At 48.2% G+C, this 16,402-nt stretch overlaps 4 protein-coding genes across 4 annotated transcripts; 3 read left to right on the top strand and 1 right to left on the bottom strand.

Annotated features, from left to right (window-relative positions):
- Positions 1 to 1,107: 1,107 nt before the first annotated feature.
- On the top strand, positions 1,108 to 3,022 carry N7458_005750 (DUF2841 domain-containing protein; the record flags this gene model as incomplete). Its single annotated transcript, XM_056909132.1, has 5 exons — positions 1,108 to 1,233; positions 1,309 to 1,519; positions 1,574 to 2,104; positions 2,162 to 2,347; positions 2,400 to 3,022. 5 exons carry the CDS (start codon positions 1,108 to 1,110, stop codon positions 3,020 to 3,022), a joined length of 1,677 nt encoding a protein of 558 aa, XP_056767750.1.
- A 737-nt stretch (positions 3,023 to 3,759) lies between these two features.
- Positions 3,760 to 5,200, bottom strand: N7458_005749 (putative endo-1,4-beta-xylanase; the record flags this gene model as incomplete). The annotated part of the gene is made up of 5 exons (XM_056909131.1): positions 3,760 to 4,514; positions 4,569 to 4,682; positions 4,735 to 4,867; positions 4,929 to 5,085; positions 5,145 to 5,200. 5 exons carry the CDS (start codon positions 5,198 to 5,200, stop codon positions 3,760 to 3,762), a joined length of 1,215 nt encoding a protein of 404 aa, XP_056767749.1.
- An 8,310-nt stretch (positions 5,201 to 13,510) lies between these two features.
- N7458_005748 (mitochondrial 54S ribosomal protein mL38) lies at positions 13,511 to 14,334 on the top strand (the record flags this gene model as incomplete). The annotated part of the gene is made up of 2 exons (XM_056909130.1): positions 13,511 to 13,685; positions 13,766 to 14,334. The coding sequence occupies 2 exons, from the start codon at positions 13,511 to 13,513 to the stop codon at positions 14,332 to 14,334; spliced, it is 744 nt and encodes a 247-aa protein (XP_056767748.1).
- Positions 14,335 to 14,692: 358 nt separating this feature from the next.
- N7458_005747 (Sterigmatocystin 8-O-methyltransferase) lies at positions 14,693 to 16,345 on the top strand (the record flags this gene model as incomplete). Its single annotated transcript, XM_056909129.1, has 4 exons — positions 14,693 to 14,926; positions 15,015 to 15,296; positions 15,367 to 15,508; positions 15,678 to 16,345. The coding sequence occupies 4 exons, from the start codon at positions 14,693 to 14,695 to the stop codon at positions 16,343 to 16,345; spliced, it is 1,326 nt and encodes a 441-aa protein (XP_056767747.1).
- Between the last annotated feature and the right edge of the window lie 57 nt (positions 16,346 to 16,402).

The raw sequence follows: 16,402 nt of genomic DNA, 5'->3' as shown, positions 1-16,402 counted from the left end.
ACGGTCCACAATGTCTACCTTAAGACTGGAGCTTGCATGCGTGGGACAGCTGCTGTTTTACAAATACTCAGGGTGCCTGGTGTTCATATTCCTGCATGAAGCTCAGAAGAGCAACGTAGAAAATCCTAGACTAGACAGAGCACATAAGACAGACGAGACGTACTTCTGTTACCAACGGCCTGGCACTGATCTGCATTCCCAAGGTCGGCACAACCCACAACCGGGGACCATCGTAATAGACTCGGACTAGCCTTGCTTCAAATGGTTGGAACACCACTGTAACCACTGTATTGGTGTGACTATCTCGAGCTACCATCTAGCTTGGCCGATAGACGGGTCACTGGCTGCCAATGAGAGTCATTCGCGGCACTTTCATGGAATTCTCAATTTGTCTCATATTGACAGATGATGACCTTCCCGTTTTGCAATATACTAGACTTTGGAAGAGCAAGTCATGACTTTCCAAAAGTACAGTACCAAGTTTGTTAACCGCAATTACTGTCTGGCATGCAACGAGAGAGGATCTCTATGGAGCACCAAGGAGCACTAACAGAGACACGCATTTGCGTAGAGAGGGAGGATCACATTTTTTTGGTCTTCGACTGTCCTGTCATCTATTGATCTTGTCCCCTTCCTTCCTGCTGTAGAGAAGTCGTTCAAGAGGCAGCCTAGCAACCGAGCCACAGAATTCTCGCAGTAGTATAACAATCCTATGGGACGACTATACAACTTTACAGCTATACGGTAGACTAACGGTAAGAAAAATACCTCCGCAAAAACGATTCGGCCATAGTGCGTGCGCCCTAGTGGCCCAACCTCGGAGCGGCGGTTCGTCACTGTATCTCTAGGCAGTCCGTGCTTTTTCCTTCCCATCTCGCCCATCCTTTCTCCTTCCTAGGAGTTTGTTTTTTCTCCACACTTTATTCATTTTGTCTGCCCCTGTGGTGCGCCACAGAATGGATGGTCGGTGGCTGAGGTTTCTATAAATCTCCGGATCCCAAGGTGGCTCTCCTCTTCGTTCGGTGGATCCTTCCCTTATTATTGCCCTATTAATCTCCTCGTCTCGTCCTCAATGCTGGCTGCCATTTGTCTTTCAAATATTCCGAAATGATCACTGGCTATAAACCGTCCTTTTCGTCTGTTCCTGTTCTTGGCTGGAGTGCCTCCTTCGGCCTGGACAGTTCCCCCACCAAGTGGGAATTTGAGCCACAGTCGTTGGACCTGTGTTCTATGGTATTTGCCTTCGTTCCTTGAGCATTACACTTCTTCATTGCAGCACAAGAAAAGAGGGACTGACGAGATGGGTAGGTCTCGCCCACGATGTCGAGGCAAAACCAACCGGACGAGCTGGCATACCCGCACTTTGCCCTCATTTACATCGATCAGGACGGGAATCTCCGCCACGAGGCTTCTCCGTCTATTCGTAATAGCCGGGAAGCTATCCTATCTCCTGGGGTCACCAATGCGTTTCTTCAGGCTGTGGCGCGGTCTGGCGAAACCGTCCCATCACATTCTCTGTGTAAGTGTCACATACCCGTCAAAAACCAGAACGGGGAAAACTGATCCAGAACAGTGGAGGCTGGAGCCACTACGCCCTCACCACCACAAAGAGTACTCGGTGGTCAAATTCCTCTCCGGCCCTTACTCAACCGTGCTGCTCAAAGCCCAGAAACTGTAGGGACCGAAGGACACCATCGAGGCCCTATGGGCTCTATGCCTCCCATACAGCCGGCCATGTGGCCACGACAGCAGCAAATGCAACAACAACAACAGCAGCAGCAGCAGCAACTACCAAGCAGACAAAGGCCTTGGAACGAAGAGGTTAGTATGAGAAGCAATCAGAAAGCATTGATCTCAATTCGGGACAAGGATTTCCTGCACCGGTACTACGAGAAGGTTTTCCAGAACCTGCAGCAGACCAACTGTCGAGTCCTGGCAAAGGCATTCGTCAAGCTTGTGGAGCCGCGCAAGCAGGTCAATTACCCCTACAATGGACGGAAGATCGTTGCCGGCAGGACCCAGCAGCTGGAGCCGGACGAGACTAAGCCGCCATGGTGGCCTTCAGGAGTGAGCCATCGTGAGCCAGATCATCTTCCCAAGGCTGGTAAGGGAGAGAATCACCTTTAATTCAAGTCAAATAGGCAACTGACAATAAGTATAGAACGCATCAAGCTCCTAGTTCACATACTATGCGAGCTACGCACCAGCCATGGAGTCACTGCTCGTCGACTCAAGGAAGCCGACCAACCGATCCGTCGCCAAATTTCCCCGACCGAGCGATTACAAATACTGGACGAGGTCTACCGAGTTAGGGAAGAAGAAGAGAAGTTTCAAGAGGGATTGACCAGTATGTTCACCCATTTTAACCTTGTGTATGCAGTGAAACTGACCAGCCCTAGACGGAAAAGCTCTAGTGTCGATTTCCCGAGCGAATCTGCCCGATGCAGTGGAGGCTACATTCAGCCAAGGATCACGTAGCAGAAGAAGCTCTCCGACCGAAGAAGCCTCTGTACACGAACAAGAGACTAGCGAAGAAACAATGGCCATGCGCGGCGGACCCGGCCAGGGGGCCATCGTCTCCCAATCTGTCTTCGCACCTGCAGACTTACCTTCGGATCTATCGCCAACGACCCTCCGTCATCCCTCCCACAGCCCAAGCCAATTAATCCACCAGGACCTACCCATACACCCAAGTTACGACCCAAGACCATCATCATCATCGATGTCTCAGCAAGAATCGAAGAGGAAACGCCTCCGTGTGGAATCCGATCCATCTACCACTACAACCCCTCACACACTAGCATACTATCCGCCTGTGTATGTTGCCTCCCAACCCTTCATCCCCGAGTCCTACGACGAGCTCCAAAGCTTCCCTCCTCAAGTCATTCCAACATCAGCACCCCCGGTGTTGAACACTATGGGGAGCACATGGACGGCTACGTGTTTCCGTACTTCTTTGATAATTGAGAGCAAAACCAGTTTGGGTCTTGGGTATTGGCATTACGATAACGAATCTCCTTGATTATGGCATCGGTGCATGAAAGCAGACCACTTGGTGTGGCTGCTACGCCTGTTATTATGAAATTTTGAAGCGAGCGTTGATTTGAGTTGCAAAGGGCGGGGAGTTCACTGGTTTTAGCTTTATACTGAAAATCACAAAACAAGATTCAAAGTGCGCTTTTCTGTATTCCTTAGAATACGCTCGTCTGAGATCTCAAGATTGACAAGCATGAAGAGGGCTTGCGTATTTGCAAGCGAGCGCGGGCGGCCGTTCGCAGTGTAGGATACTCTGAGATTATTGGGTGGCCCAAATACGATAGGTCAGCTCGTTGAAATTATGGTAAATGATGAGTTGGGAGTCATACCTTTCAGTGGAATTTATTGGCCGTAAGAAATGAGAAGCAGAACATGGGATTTGCAGAACATTCACTATGAACTATTCAATTACTCTTTTCTGTATTGACCAAGTTATTGAAACTCTATGTCCCGATGGGATGACTGAAACTTCCAACAGATACGGTTTCTTCTTCTAATATCTGATGCCATAATTGATAATCCAGGTGGAAAAGGGTCAGAAAGGTAAACTATTAAAACCATGAATTTCAAACTCAAGTCTTAAATTGAAACCGGGCTGTTGGTCAATCGTTGAAGTGAATCCAATCACATTGATTAACAATAGACATAGCAAGGCAAGAAAATGATTGAAGTTGATCAAGACTCAGCCCCAACCCCTTCCGTCCCATAGTCACCTACATATCCTTACAGACACTGGGAATACCAATCATTGGAGTAGGTGCAGGTGTATCCACTCGCACAGACAGTGGGACCAGTCCATCCAAGACCACCGCACTGACCCCAGTGCGCAGCAACGCCCGTGGACGTGCTTGTGCTAGAAGAAGTGGTCGAAGTGCTCACAGTTGTGGCAGTAGTCGTTGAGGTTGCAGTGGCCGTTCCTCCCAGAGCGGTGAGAATGCCAGTGTACGCCGGCTTCTTCACGAAATTCGCATCCCACGGGCATGCAGCACCCTGTCCCGAGAAGGTACTTGGAACCCAGGAGTACTTGTCAGTCCAATCCCAAATGGTGATACCCACACAGCCCTTGGTCTCGACACATGCGCCAACGGTGCTGCTGTAGTCGGTTGACTGTTGTGCGAGCAGGGCGTCGGTGGAGGGAAGGGTCATTCGGATGTCGAGCTCGGTAATGGCAACCTCCACACCCAGAGCTGTGTATGATGCCATTGTGCTTGCCTGGTTGCTCTGGCTGGGAGTACTACCGACGATGAAGTGGGATTGGAGGCCGACTCCATCGACCTTGACGCCGTAGGATTGGATCAGCTTGACAATGTTGGCTGCACCAGTAGCCTTTGAGCCGGAGTACTCGATGTTGTAGTCGTTGTAGTAGAGTTTGACATTAGGGTCTGCGGCTGCGGCTGTGGCGAATGCAATTGGGATGTAGGCTTCGCCAATGGTCTCGTACCAGATACTCGTGCGATACGTTCCGTCCTCGTTGAGAGCTACTTGAGATTAGACCTGAAAAAAATAGTAAAACCAGGTTTCAGAGCAATTACCTTCATTGACAACGTCCCATGCGTAGCACTGCCCCTTGTAGTGTGTAACTACGTTGGTGATATGGTTCTTCAAAGCCGCCACCAACGTCGCATTGGTCCAAGTACCACTGGTGACTATTATTTTGTCAGCAATTCGATCTTCTCAATGGAAATTGGGTGTTCTTACCCCAGCTTGGAAGCTGGTTATGCCATACCAGATTGTGACATCGCAGCTTCTGACCGTTGGCTTCAGCCAACTTCGCAATGGTGTCTCCATTGGCGAATGTGAAAGTATTTTGCGATGGCTCCGTTGCATCCCACTACGAAACAATTGTCAGTGAATAATCCTTCCAGGTTCTGGGCACGCGATGGTCAACCCACCTTTTGCGAGTTTCCGGGTGTGATTTGGCCAAAGTCAGCTGTGTTGTTCAGCTGCGAGACGTAGGCAGTGTCCGTCAATTCGGGGTTGTCAGTGGCTGTTCCGAAATACAGCTTGCCAATGGCCGCTGCAGCAGTGTCTAACCCAGCGCCATAAGCGCTGGAGGTCATGGTTAGCGCCGATTATCGTGGTCTCCTGCACCCGAGTTGTGTACGTACAGGTTGGGTAGAATACCGGCCGCCAACAGCAGAGAGCGAGCGGATAGATGAACCATCTTGAAGGTTTGATTTGATGGCAAATAGATATATGTTTTGTCCGTGTCTCTACAAAAAGCTCGACTAATTTGGCATTGTCTGGCCTTTATAAAACGGAAGGGCTCAGCTACCAGGTCCCTTGAATAATTCCTCCGGGCGCTAGGAACAACTACTATCCACATAGATTCGGACTATTATCCCGTGGCGTAGTAGTCGCGGCTATTCCAAAGACAACAAGGCACTATGATCATTTAGCCTTCAATTTCATGTTTACGAGGTGTTTTACTGGACCCTACCTTCAGGGGCCATCTTCTACGCAGGATTATTATAGACAGAGACCCATCCAGCCCAAAGGTATTATTTATCGAGCTGAGCTAGTCTTAATCTGAAGGAATTATCGAAAGTGAAAAGACGTAATAGGAATTTTTTGACCAAAATGGGTTCTTCGTCCGTGATGGGGGTCATGAGGAACCAGGAGACTTGGCCGTCCAAAGCCCCGAACGTTTCAAGTTGGATTAAGGCTGATAAACATGTTTCAAACAAGTTGACCCTGTCAAATAGTCGCCATTCCCAATAAACTCATGTGAATCATAAATTTTAAACTAGAGTAGCGATTCCAATAAATAACATCATCATACTTTGGCTCAAGTGATCTCAATTCGAAGTTGACAATTCTCAATTCCTCATGGCGGAGGAACCTCCGTCTTGGGCCCTGAACGTGCCGGCAAAAATGCCCCAAACAGGCCTGTGCAGATGCTTATCCCCGCATTTACCGGGACCTGAAGAAGAGCTAAATGAATCGCTTAACCCATACTTCCGGATAAATATGATCGAATGACGGTAGTTTCCTTGGCGCAGACGTCTGGGGAAGTTGTGGGCCCACTCTTGATCATTCACTTCTGGGTGATCTTGGCGCCAGTCCTTCGGCATCGCTTCATGCAGAAACCCGCTAGACACACGGTATTTCCGCCTATAGAATCAGCAACCCCCATCAAGGGCCCTAGACTTCTTCGGCCAAATAAGATTACTCGTGTCTGCTGTGTGAGAGACGATGCCGTAGATACTTTGGGTTGCGAGAATGTCGGAGGCCGTGGGATTGTGGTTCTTCTAGTACAGAATCCCTGGGATATCAATCACACCGGTGGTGTATATCTAGATACTGAAAGCCGTGTATATATATAACTGGCGGGCCTGTCTCTATAATTGGGGAGCGGTGGTCTGATCGGGGCCATAGCTCGGGGGGAGGAAGTCGCTATTGACTAGGTATACGTATTTTATTACTATGATATCCTCCATTATGCTATTTAAGAACTTATGGTTTCTAGAGGGCAATGAAGCCTGACAGTGAACCGTAGCCTTACTACTTAGTTAATGGTGTCACGATGACTAGGCCCAAATAGTAGTAACGTAGTTCCTAGCCAGGTAGCCGAGCTGGCTGTCCTGGCCATGGGTAGAATTTTCTTTTTGGGTAGAAAGGGCTGTAATCGGAATAATTACACATCCAGTGTAATCGAGTATTTCTCGAAAAGTTTCTTTGCGGCCGGGTCTAATCCACCACAATTACAGACGGCGAATCTTGCTGCTACGCAAAGCAAGTCAGAAGCAAGAAAAATCACATGTTCAACCCTCTAGGATAACTAAGAAGGGCAAATCGAGGGCTAAGTAGACCTCGGCTAAACAGCACACCTGGTCCTTGTTACAAGCCAAGCGAGATGATGACGGAAGCCTCCATTCGGTGCTATCTGCGAAAGAATCAAGTCTAGAGAAGAAGAAGAAGAAGAAGAAGAAGAAGAAGAAGAAGAAGAAGAAGAAGAAGAAGAAGAAGAAGAAGAAGATGCGTGTCGGAAACTCCCAGTTCCATCAAACACCCAAACACTCATTGACCAGTTGCCTTGCTATCCCTCCTGCTCGTCACACAAAGGGTGTGGTGTTCTCGTTCCCTTGAGCAGACTTCAAAATTGTTTCCATAGTGTCACGAGACAATCAGAAAGGATAAGAAAGCGTAGATTCTGGTGCATTCAAACGAAGAAACTAAGTCTAGAGAAAAGAAGAAGAAGAAGAAGAAGAAGAAGAAGAGAAAGCTACGAAGGTGCGCGATGAGCCCTTTTGTTTACCTCCGTCCTTCGTTCCTTCCTTTCCTGCGAGCCCTCTGTCGCTCCTTCCTAATCTCATCAGATCTCTGCTTCAACTCACCAAGGTCGCGGGTTCGAATCCAGCCGCATACACACATTCGTCACACATAGCGCTATTCTGTTAATATAGATTTTGCGATGAGCCTGAGGTGGGGCTTGGGCAAGGAAGCGTTCACGATTATAGTGTTGAGCAGGAAAACCTGACGGGGGAAGATATCGTCTGCCGTTAAGGAGGAGAGCCGACCACCTTGAATTTTGCGAATTTCCTCAATGACAGCCTGAGCGTATTTACTGAACACGAGCTCCATTTCGGTCATCTTTTGGATCTCAGTTAAAGTTTTTAAATCGTTTGTCTCGTCCGCATTGGCGAAGCTATACTCCTTGCTCTCCTCGTCGATTTCAGAGATAAATATCTTTTCTATGAACTCAGGACCCTCAAAGAGATCGAAATCGTGTATGACTTTTGGCTGGAAAAGGGGCCATTCGAGTATTCATTTGCAAGTTGGACAAACTATTCGGAAGTTAGTATAGATCTTCAAAACAGGGCCAAGGGAACACAAACTCCAGCGTCCTAGTTACTGTCTCCCTTCAAACTACCCTAAAGGATCAATAGCCTATATTTATATAGAGTGAGGGGAGTAAGAGGGACTAGAATGAGAGTTGGAGATGTCCGAAGTTAAGTAGTAAACTTCTGACTTCACATGACTGAAATTTGAAGACGGCTCATGTGTTGACGCAAAGAATCCGAAGAGGGAGAAACCAGAAAAACACGAGCTTATCTATCAAGGAGAAGAAAGAAAGAAAGAAAGAAAGAAAGAAAGAAAGAAAGAAAGAGCTAAATGGCCCTCAAAGAAAACTGCAAACGCTGGTCCGGGAAACCTTCATCATGGCAAGATCCACCAACGGAGATCTCCTGAAGGGAAATCTCTACTATATCTACTATTGCCCCTGCAGGACTAGAGGCAAAGTGATCGGAAATTCTATTTAATCATTCTGTTTAAATAATCTGTAACTCAAACTATTGTAATTTGGCTCATTAATCCAATGACGTTCATATTCAAAGTAATCTCTCTTAATCGTCTTCAAAACTGCTGTGTAATTCGTCAGAATATCCACTGTGTTATCCTTGCTGGACATATACTATTTCCATAAGATTATTCCCCAGGATATTCTGTACCTGGTGGTAACGAGTACTGATCCAGGCCACCTTGGGATAAATCTTTGCGCTCGTAACTGGTTCAGTCGCATCATCCGAATCGCAAGAAAATGGCAATGGGTATTGTCTTCAAAGTTCTTGTCTTCGCTCAATAGGGGTCGTAGCCTAAGATTTCTGGCCAATCTAGCCAACTTTTATCATTCTTCGGACGCAGTACTCATTGCGCCATATGTATTCGGCTGTTGTAGATGATGGTACGACAGTATCCTGTTTATGAGATGCCCACAAGACATGCGTTCCCCGGCGAAGAAACATATATAAGCTTGAGTTTATTTTCTGCATCCCATATAAATAATCGGGCAACAAACCCTCTAAATCTCTTGTAGGATCTTCTCCAAATAATATATCTAATTCCATTACGCCAGTAAGATATTGCACTAGGTTTTCTGTGTATACTTTTATGTCTTCTGTACGTGATGCATTATTGCGCGTTTGTAATTTGGATACAACAGATGTGATTTCAGGACCAAGAAGGTTGTTAGGTTGATAGGTCGGTAGGAATTGATGATATCAATGGTTTATCACGGTCTTAATCATGATTTTCATTTGATGGTGTCATAGACACCAAGCACACAGGAAGCAGGGGAGAACGAAGTCAGATTGGTCTATCTAGGAGAACCAGAAGACGAAGAAGGAAAAGAAGAAGGGAAAGGCCTATATAGGCCTACAAGAAGAAAGAAACAAAGGCCTGGGCCTGCAATCAGCAAACCTGCAGGGCAAAGAAGGACGAGCGCATGCATGACCAAACGGTCGAGGTCGAGTCATCATCATTATCCAAATCTCTGCGGCTTGTCCAGTCGGTTCCCCGTCTCTAGGGAAGTGGAGCTGAAAATGATGTGCGAAAGGTAGAGTCCAGCCAATCCTGCCACTGTCAAGTATTCCTTCATAGTAGAGTGGACATGGCTGATGAGAGATCCAAAGCCAAAGATTGTTCAGACGCCTTTTTCCTTAGCCATTTGAGCAAGGTATTTTGCCTCGTCGGTCGTTCCGTAGCGAGGCCATTCGACATAAACGTCCTTGCATCATTCAAATAGCAGGCTTACAGAGAATGTAGTGAGATGCACACAACTAGGTCGACGGTATCGGAGTCTCATATCCACTTAGCTAAGCTGTAGGCCTTGGCTGATCCTAGAAGATCGTATTGATTATTAGCTTTCTAGCTGCTTCCGATGGAAAAAATGTAAAGCGCCGTAATATTTCAACAAGTTTTGAGATAGGTAAGAGGCAGGTGCCCAGCTTCCTCCGGCAGAAAGACTAAGTGATCCAACCTGAATAGACGGGAATCGAGGATGGCATGATGACATGATGGCATGATGGTGATGATGTTGTGTGTATTGCGTGTCTGATAAGACTTGAAGAAATCAGGTTGATTAACCTCGGTTTGTATTCATTGGTTGCTTAAACACGACAGACAAGCAATGTAGGACCCGACACGAGCGTTGAACCTTGTTATCAGAAAAACTCGCAATCCTCTGTCCACCTATACAGGGCAGACCACATTTAGAAAGTCCGTCATAACCAGTACACTTCAATCATTTGACCGACTTGTCATCTATTGGTCAAGGTTGACAACAGCAAAATTATTACGTCCAAGAATAAGGCCCGGTCGTGGCCGAAGTTCGTCTTTGTCGGACAGGAGTACTCTGCGTGAGCACTCTCCCGAATATGTTGCACCAGTGGCCTAAATTGTAGCAGTTAAATCATACCAGCAGCATCACTGATATTATTGCTCAGATACGAAGAGAACGACCGAAGAAAGTAACATTGCTGGAAGAACTAAACATGTGGGGTAGGAAAGAAGGAAAGACGATGAAGGGAGATCTAAGTACAAGTAGCATGCATACTCAGGGTAAGGAGGAAAGCAGATCATATCCGTGCCTTTCTGCCCACCCAAACCGCTACCCGTTTTGGGTGCGCCACTACTTCTTCGTCATCACAACTTCTTCGTCACATTTTGAAGAAACCATACAATTAACCACACAATTAGCTAATTATCAACAAAAAAAAGGTCTCCCCTCTCTCTCCCTGCAATCTCATTGGCCATTGCCTGTTGAATACTCTCCTCCGATCGCTGTGTAGGTTTATAGCCATATAACTTTTCGAACTGCTTAGCTAGCTTCCTCTCCGCGGCGGCTGCATCTTTCTCCTTCCTAATGCGAATTGACCGATTTGCATCGCGAGGCTTTAATATACCGGTCTGGCTAAGCGGTTTAATCTGCCGCTTAGTATATTGACGACGTTGAGGTTCTTGCGCGGCTCTGATTCGCTGAATTGTATCCTGGGTCATAGCAAGCTCTTCAAGCTTCTCCCGCTGGTGTAAGAAAATTTTGGTAAGATCTCGCTGCGCTTTCTGCGAGAGAGAATCGATATGTTTAATTATCTTCGCCTGATTCTTCTCAAGTGCTTTAATAGTGTTTGGAGGGCTATTTTCCATACTAGAAGAAGAGAGATTTGGTGGTGGTGGTGGTGATAGTGTAGCTGAAACTGTAGCCGACCGGAGATCTGGTGCGTAAAGATCAGGAATTACTAGTTGACTAGCAAGATTTTCGATAATCTTACTACCATCAACTGGCCAAATACCACGATCCTTAAACGATTCGCGAATAATTCGCTGCGAAAAGGCCTTCTTGCGAATTGGTTCGATAATCTGTAGGAACTCCGATTTCCCGTACGGCCGCCCACCCCAGAATGATAGCTCATTATTCATAAGCCGAAATTGCTGCTTATAATTCAAGAAGGGCTTGCCGTCAAGTGGTTGGCAAAGATGTGTTGAATGAGGTAGGAAACCGAATAGGATAATATTATAATCCTCGCATTTCGTAAGAAATTCGAGGGTAAGGTGTGCACCATGGCCATCGAATATAAGATAGCGCTTTTCGCCTCGCCCTACACGATGATAGGTCTGAATAATAAATTCATCTAGCCAGTATAAGGCTAATTCATCAGAAATCCACCCGTTTGGTAATAGTGCAGTAGTAGTTTCGTATGGTAGATTTTCGCTACCGTGGAACCAGGCCTCTATGAAGTTTTTCCCACTACCCTTGAATATAAAGAGCGGGTCTATAAGCCAGCCATCTGTACTAATACACTCGACCGCGGTGATAGTTTCGCCTCGCCCAGCTTCGGCTAGATCAGGGCAAGATGATTTAGAACCAAGCACCTTTCTCGATCGCCCTTGACCAGGTTGGAAGCCGCATTTATCGAAGTTGTATACTAGCCGTGCGGGAACATTATGGAGAAGAGTTTTTAGCTGGTCGTACCAATGCTGAAGAAACCCTGCATCTTCGGCTTGGATTCGCTTTAGTTCCTTAGTCTTTTGCTTCACTGGGGCTAGGTTTAGGTGCTCCGGGAGACGTGCTTCAAAGCGATACGCCCACATCTTGCTAACCTGCCTATCCGGCCGGCCCCCGCGCGCGAGTGTATGATTCGCCCACGCCTGGATAAGCCCTGCAGTAGGTGGAAGATTCCAGCTATACATTTTGACTATCCAATTGACTAAGGCCTTCTCCTGGAAAGGCAGGAGGGCCTTACAAGCCGATGGGGTAGGTATAGCAGGCGTTTTGGCTTTTTTGACGCGACTGGTCAGGCTAGTACGAGACACGCCGAATTCACGCGCAATCTTGGCGATATTGGGTTTTTTCTGTGCCAGTGCGGCTTTGCAGGCTTCTGCTAGGCGATCTGCATCAAATTCGAGTGATTTAGGCATGTTGTGTGGTTGAATTAGCCGATTGTATGGTTTCTTCAAAATGTGACGAAGAAGTTGTGATGACGAAGAAGTAGTGGCGCACCCAAAACGGGTAGCGGTTTGGGTGGGCAGAAAGGCACGGATATAGGTGCACCAATGAGAGAAGAAAAGGCCCCTCGCTGGGAGCCTGCTGGTGGGGCTCAAATACATCACCAATCTTGGAGAAAAAGGAATAATACCTGTCTTCTCCCTTCGGATATCCACCTATCCTGCTACAGTGCGATAAATTTCCCTAGGTTAGTATCGCTTGCCGCGTACTTATGACTATGAGTTCTAATTGGTTGCGGCTCGTCATTCGCCAGGCTGTGTTTCGGAACACATCACGCCGCCTGACGAGGAATCCCTGTTCGGTCGCGATTAGTACATTAATCCGAAATGAATTCATTTGTGTCCTCAGACCGAGAAACCCCTGCTTACCAGTCCCCCCATTGACCCTATTGTTTCCGGCCCGAATAATTGTTCATATTCCCCCGGTCTAGTGTCATAGGACCCAACTAAAGTCGGAGAAGCAGGAGGGTGGAGAACATGGATCTGGGTCCAGTTGTTGCTTAACTTGCTTGGCCCTTTCTGGCCCCGCTGAGAGATCTAGCTTGGCTGGGAATCAGCTTGGCTGTGGTGGGCCTACGCGTAGTAGGTCCATGCTCCAGTCACCATTCTTTGTTTCCAACCTGGAGCCTACCAATGACGATGGAGAAGGCTAGCGCTGGTCGCCTAGCATGCTCGGCGGCCCGGCGGGCCTAAAGTAACCCTCCATAGTCCATACGACGTACATGGCCCCATGAAAAGCAGGATCCGTGTGGCTTTTGGCGGGTGCCGCCGCCCTTTGGATCTTGTCAGCCGCCAAGATTCCCTGTCCCAGTGTTGTTTAGACAGAGCAGCTTAACTCTAGGAGCTCTAGACAAATTCTAGAAGCACGCACCCCGATAGGACTGTCCATCGTAAAGGATCCGAATCATCTATCAGCAATCAAACTACTGCGCGCTAATTCCCCCCGGCCTGGTCAAAGAGAGGCCAGCCAACTGAAAGCTACTGACGCAGCTAGCCATTACTCTGTCTCTCCATATCGGCAAAGGGTTTGATACCAGCAAAAGGGGTAGGGGCTTCTATTTAAACCCATTGCGAACTTTACACAGTCTGAATTCTGCGTGCTTATTATTCCCTTATTTCCTGCTTCTCATTGTTACTTTCCAATCCATCTATTTCCCATCAGTCCCTTGTTGACTACTTCGCCGCCACAATGCGTCTCGCTCTTGCTCTTTCGGTTTTTGCAGCGGCAGTCACTGCATCATCTGCTAGCACAGTTCCTCCTGAGCTTGCTGTCATTGGCGAGCCATCGACCGTCTTGAACCTCACATATTCCGTGGGGTCGACCGAGGTCAGCTTTAAACCCGGTGAATTTCTAAACGCAACCAGTATGCATAAACACCCCCTCCCTTACACCCGGGTCCTCCCACGTTTAGCTATTCCAATTAACAAAAGCCCCAACCTCCAGTCTCCAAAGATGCGCCGCAGCCGCACTTGCATGACATGGGACTGAGCAGCACTGGTCCCTACCTCATGCTGATGGTTGATCCGGATTGGAACAATACCAGCCCTCCCTCAGTAATCCTGCACACTGTCGTCGCCAACTTGACCACAAACGTCAACAGTACGAGCAAGGCGAAGGTAATTGCCACCTACCTTGGTCCTGAACCCAAGTCTGGCACCCACAATTACACCCTCTTCCTGTTCAATCAGCCCTCCAACTTTACTATACCTCCCCGCTATCAGTCCTTCGTGGAGACAAATGATCAAACCCCGCTCAACCGATTGAACCTCCCACTGGAGACCTTTATCAATCAGACTGGCCTGGGAGCACCCGTTGCTGCCAATTACTTCCGTGTCACGGCGACCAACAGCACCAGCACCAGCACCAGCACAAACACGACTACCAGCGGTACGACTACCAGCGCGACCGCTAGCAGCACGTCCAGCGGAGCAGCCATCAAGGGGGCGAACAGCCAGAAGTACTATCTGGCAAGTGCCTTGGCTCTTGTGGGTGCAGCCATTATTGCAGTTTAGATCCCCTTCGGCTTGTCGTTAAGACCATGCAAAATTGCCTATATAGAATTCTAGCCTAAAGTCCATCGGGCCTGCCAGAAAAATAGAGGTATCTTTCAGCCGTCTGCATCAGACCAGCTAGTGAAACCTAGTCCCACATCGCGCCTACAGGCTTAGTATTTTTCCATTGCACATTAAAAGACGGGCTGCAACCGAGCATTATGGCACGTGCTCGAGATAGGCAACAGTGTAAGACGGATTTGTATTTGGCCCTAGTAGTTTCAAGCATCCCTGCTGGCATCCTTGCCTTTCATCTACTGCATCTCTCATTGACCCTTCATTACCGCGTGTAACTGAAGCAAATGATCAAAAGAATAGCATGGCCCCGTCACGACTCGAGTCTCTGGCGACTACTATCGCCGAATCAACGCAGGAGCTTCGCACTTTACTGGCCCAGCATGGCCTCGAAGAGCCCTCCTTCGAGGCAGACTATCTCCCATCAATAGCTCTACCTCCAGCGGCAGACGAAGCGCGAAATGCGCTCCTGCATGCAGCATGTGAGATCCAGGACCTTCTTCTTGACCCGGCGGATCTCTTGCGATCATATGCTGCAGTAAGTCAATTTAGCTCTTTTCCCCTTGTCCCACTCTCTGGGGCCTATCGCCTGGTTTCGACCATCTGACCATTCGTGTTGTTTCCAGCATGCACATCTAGTGTCGCTGCACTTTATTCAGCAGTTCAATATCGCCAAGCTTGTCCCCATCGGTGGCGGGACCACCACATTTGCGGTCCTAGCCGAACAATGTGGGCTACCTGAGGCAGACGTACGTCGTCTCCTCCGGCACGCAATGACGATCCGAGTATTCGACGAACCCCACGAGGATGAGGTGGTTCACACACGGGCCAGCATGCTTATTCGCGATGAAGGCATTCATGGCTGGATCGGGTCAACCTGCCAGAATATGTGGCCTGGTGCGACGAGAGTTAGTCCCCCTTTTGCATCCAATGACCCGTCAACTATAATGATGCTAATTTTGAGAATCATGCACATAGACAATCGAATCGTTGAAACGGTTTCCCGGCTCTTCAGATCCTTCTCAATCGGTGAGTCTCGCCCTTTATGCCTCTCTCAATGAAGATTGGAGGATGGGAAAAGTCCACAGAGGCCACCAAGCCAAGTTATACATCTTCATCAGTATCATGTGTCTTTGGAAAAGGAAGACACTATACGGAAGACGGCCAGGTTGTCCTATTCATCTATTCGTGTCATGCAGGCAATTGACAACCTTTGGCTCGAAGAAAGCTCCGAGACAAGTATATTCTGACCTCTCCGAGCCCCTACTAATCAATCAATATCGGATCAGGGTTCGCTCTCGCCAACAACAATCTCACACTCTATGAGGCTCTCGCACAATCCCCCGACAGAGCTGCCACCTTTGCTGCCAGTAAACGCGGCTATACCTCGGGCTCTGCTTTTCATCCCGCCGCCTTTCTTGAAGCCTATAGTCCGTTTTTGACCTCTGTTGCTCCAGGCTCGCTCTTCGTTGATGTAGGCGGCGCACACGGCGCGATCGCCCTCGCCGCTGCAACCATTTATCCACAACTTCGCTATATCGTCCAAGACCTCCCTGAGGTAATTATACGGGCACCACAAGATCAATCTTCAGACAAAGGTGTGGAGTTCCTCGTGCACGATTTCTTCACCCCGCAACCACTACGCGATGTTGCTGTATTCTACCTAAGACATATACTGCATAATTGGGGAGATGCACATGCGATTAAGATTTTGAAGGGGTTGATCCCCGGGATGCGTCAAGGAACGCGCGTATTGATCCATGAGCATGCCCTGGAGCATCGGAAGCAGCCAATGTGGAAGAGGAGGCTAGAGAGCGCCATGGATTTGAATATGATGGTACTGTTGAATGCGCGGGAGCGGGATGAAACAGCGTGGCGGGCGTTGCTCCATAGCGCAGATCCGCGATTTACGTGGGTTGGAGTGAGGCGACCGGGGGAAGTGCATTGGCGATTGTAGAGGCTTGCTGGGAGGAAGGGGATTCAATTGAAACGAACTAGCCAGATTGTAACCCTG

Source organism: Penicillium daleae (genome assembly GCF_028827525.1).
Source record: "Penicillium daleae strain IBT 16125 chromosome Unknown utg000005l_segment0_segment0, whole genome shotgun sequence".
NCBI lineage: Eukaryota > Fungi > Ascomycota > Eurotiomycetes > Eurotiales > Aspergillaceae > Penicillium > Penicillium daleae.
This window is presented reverse-complemented; position numbering and strand designations above follow the sequence as displayed.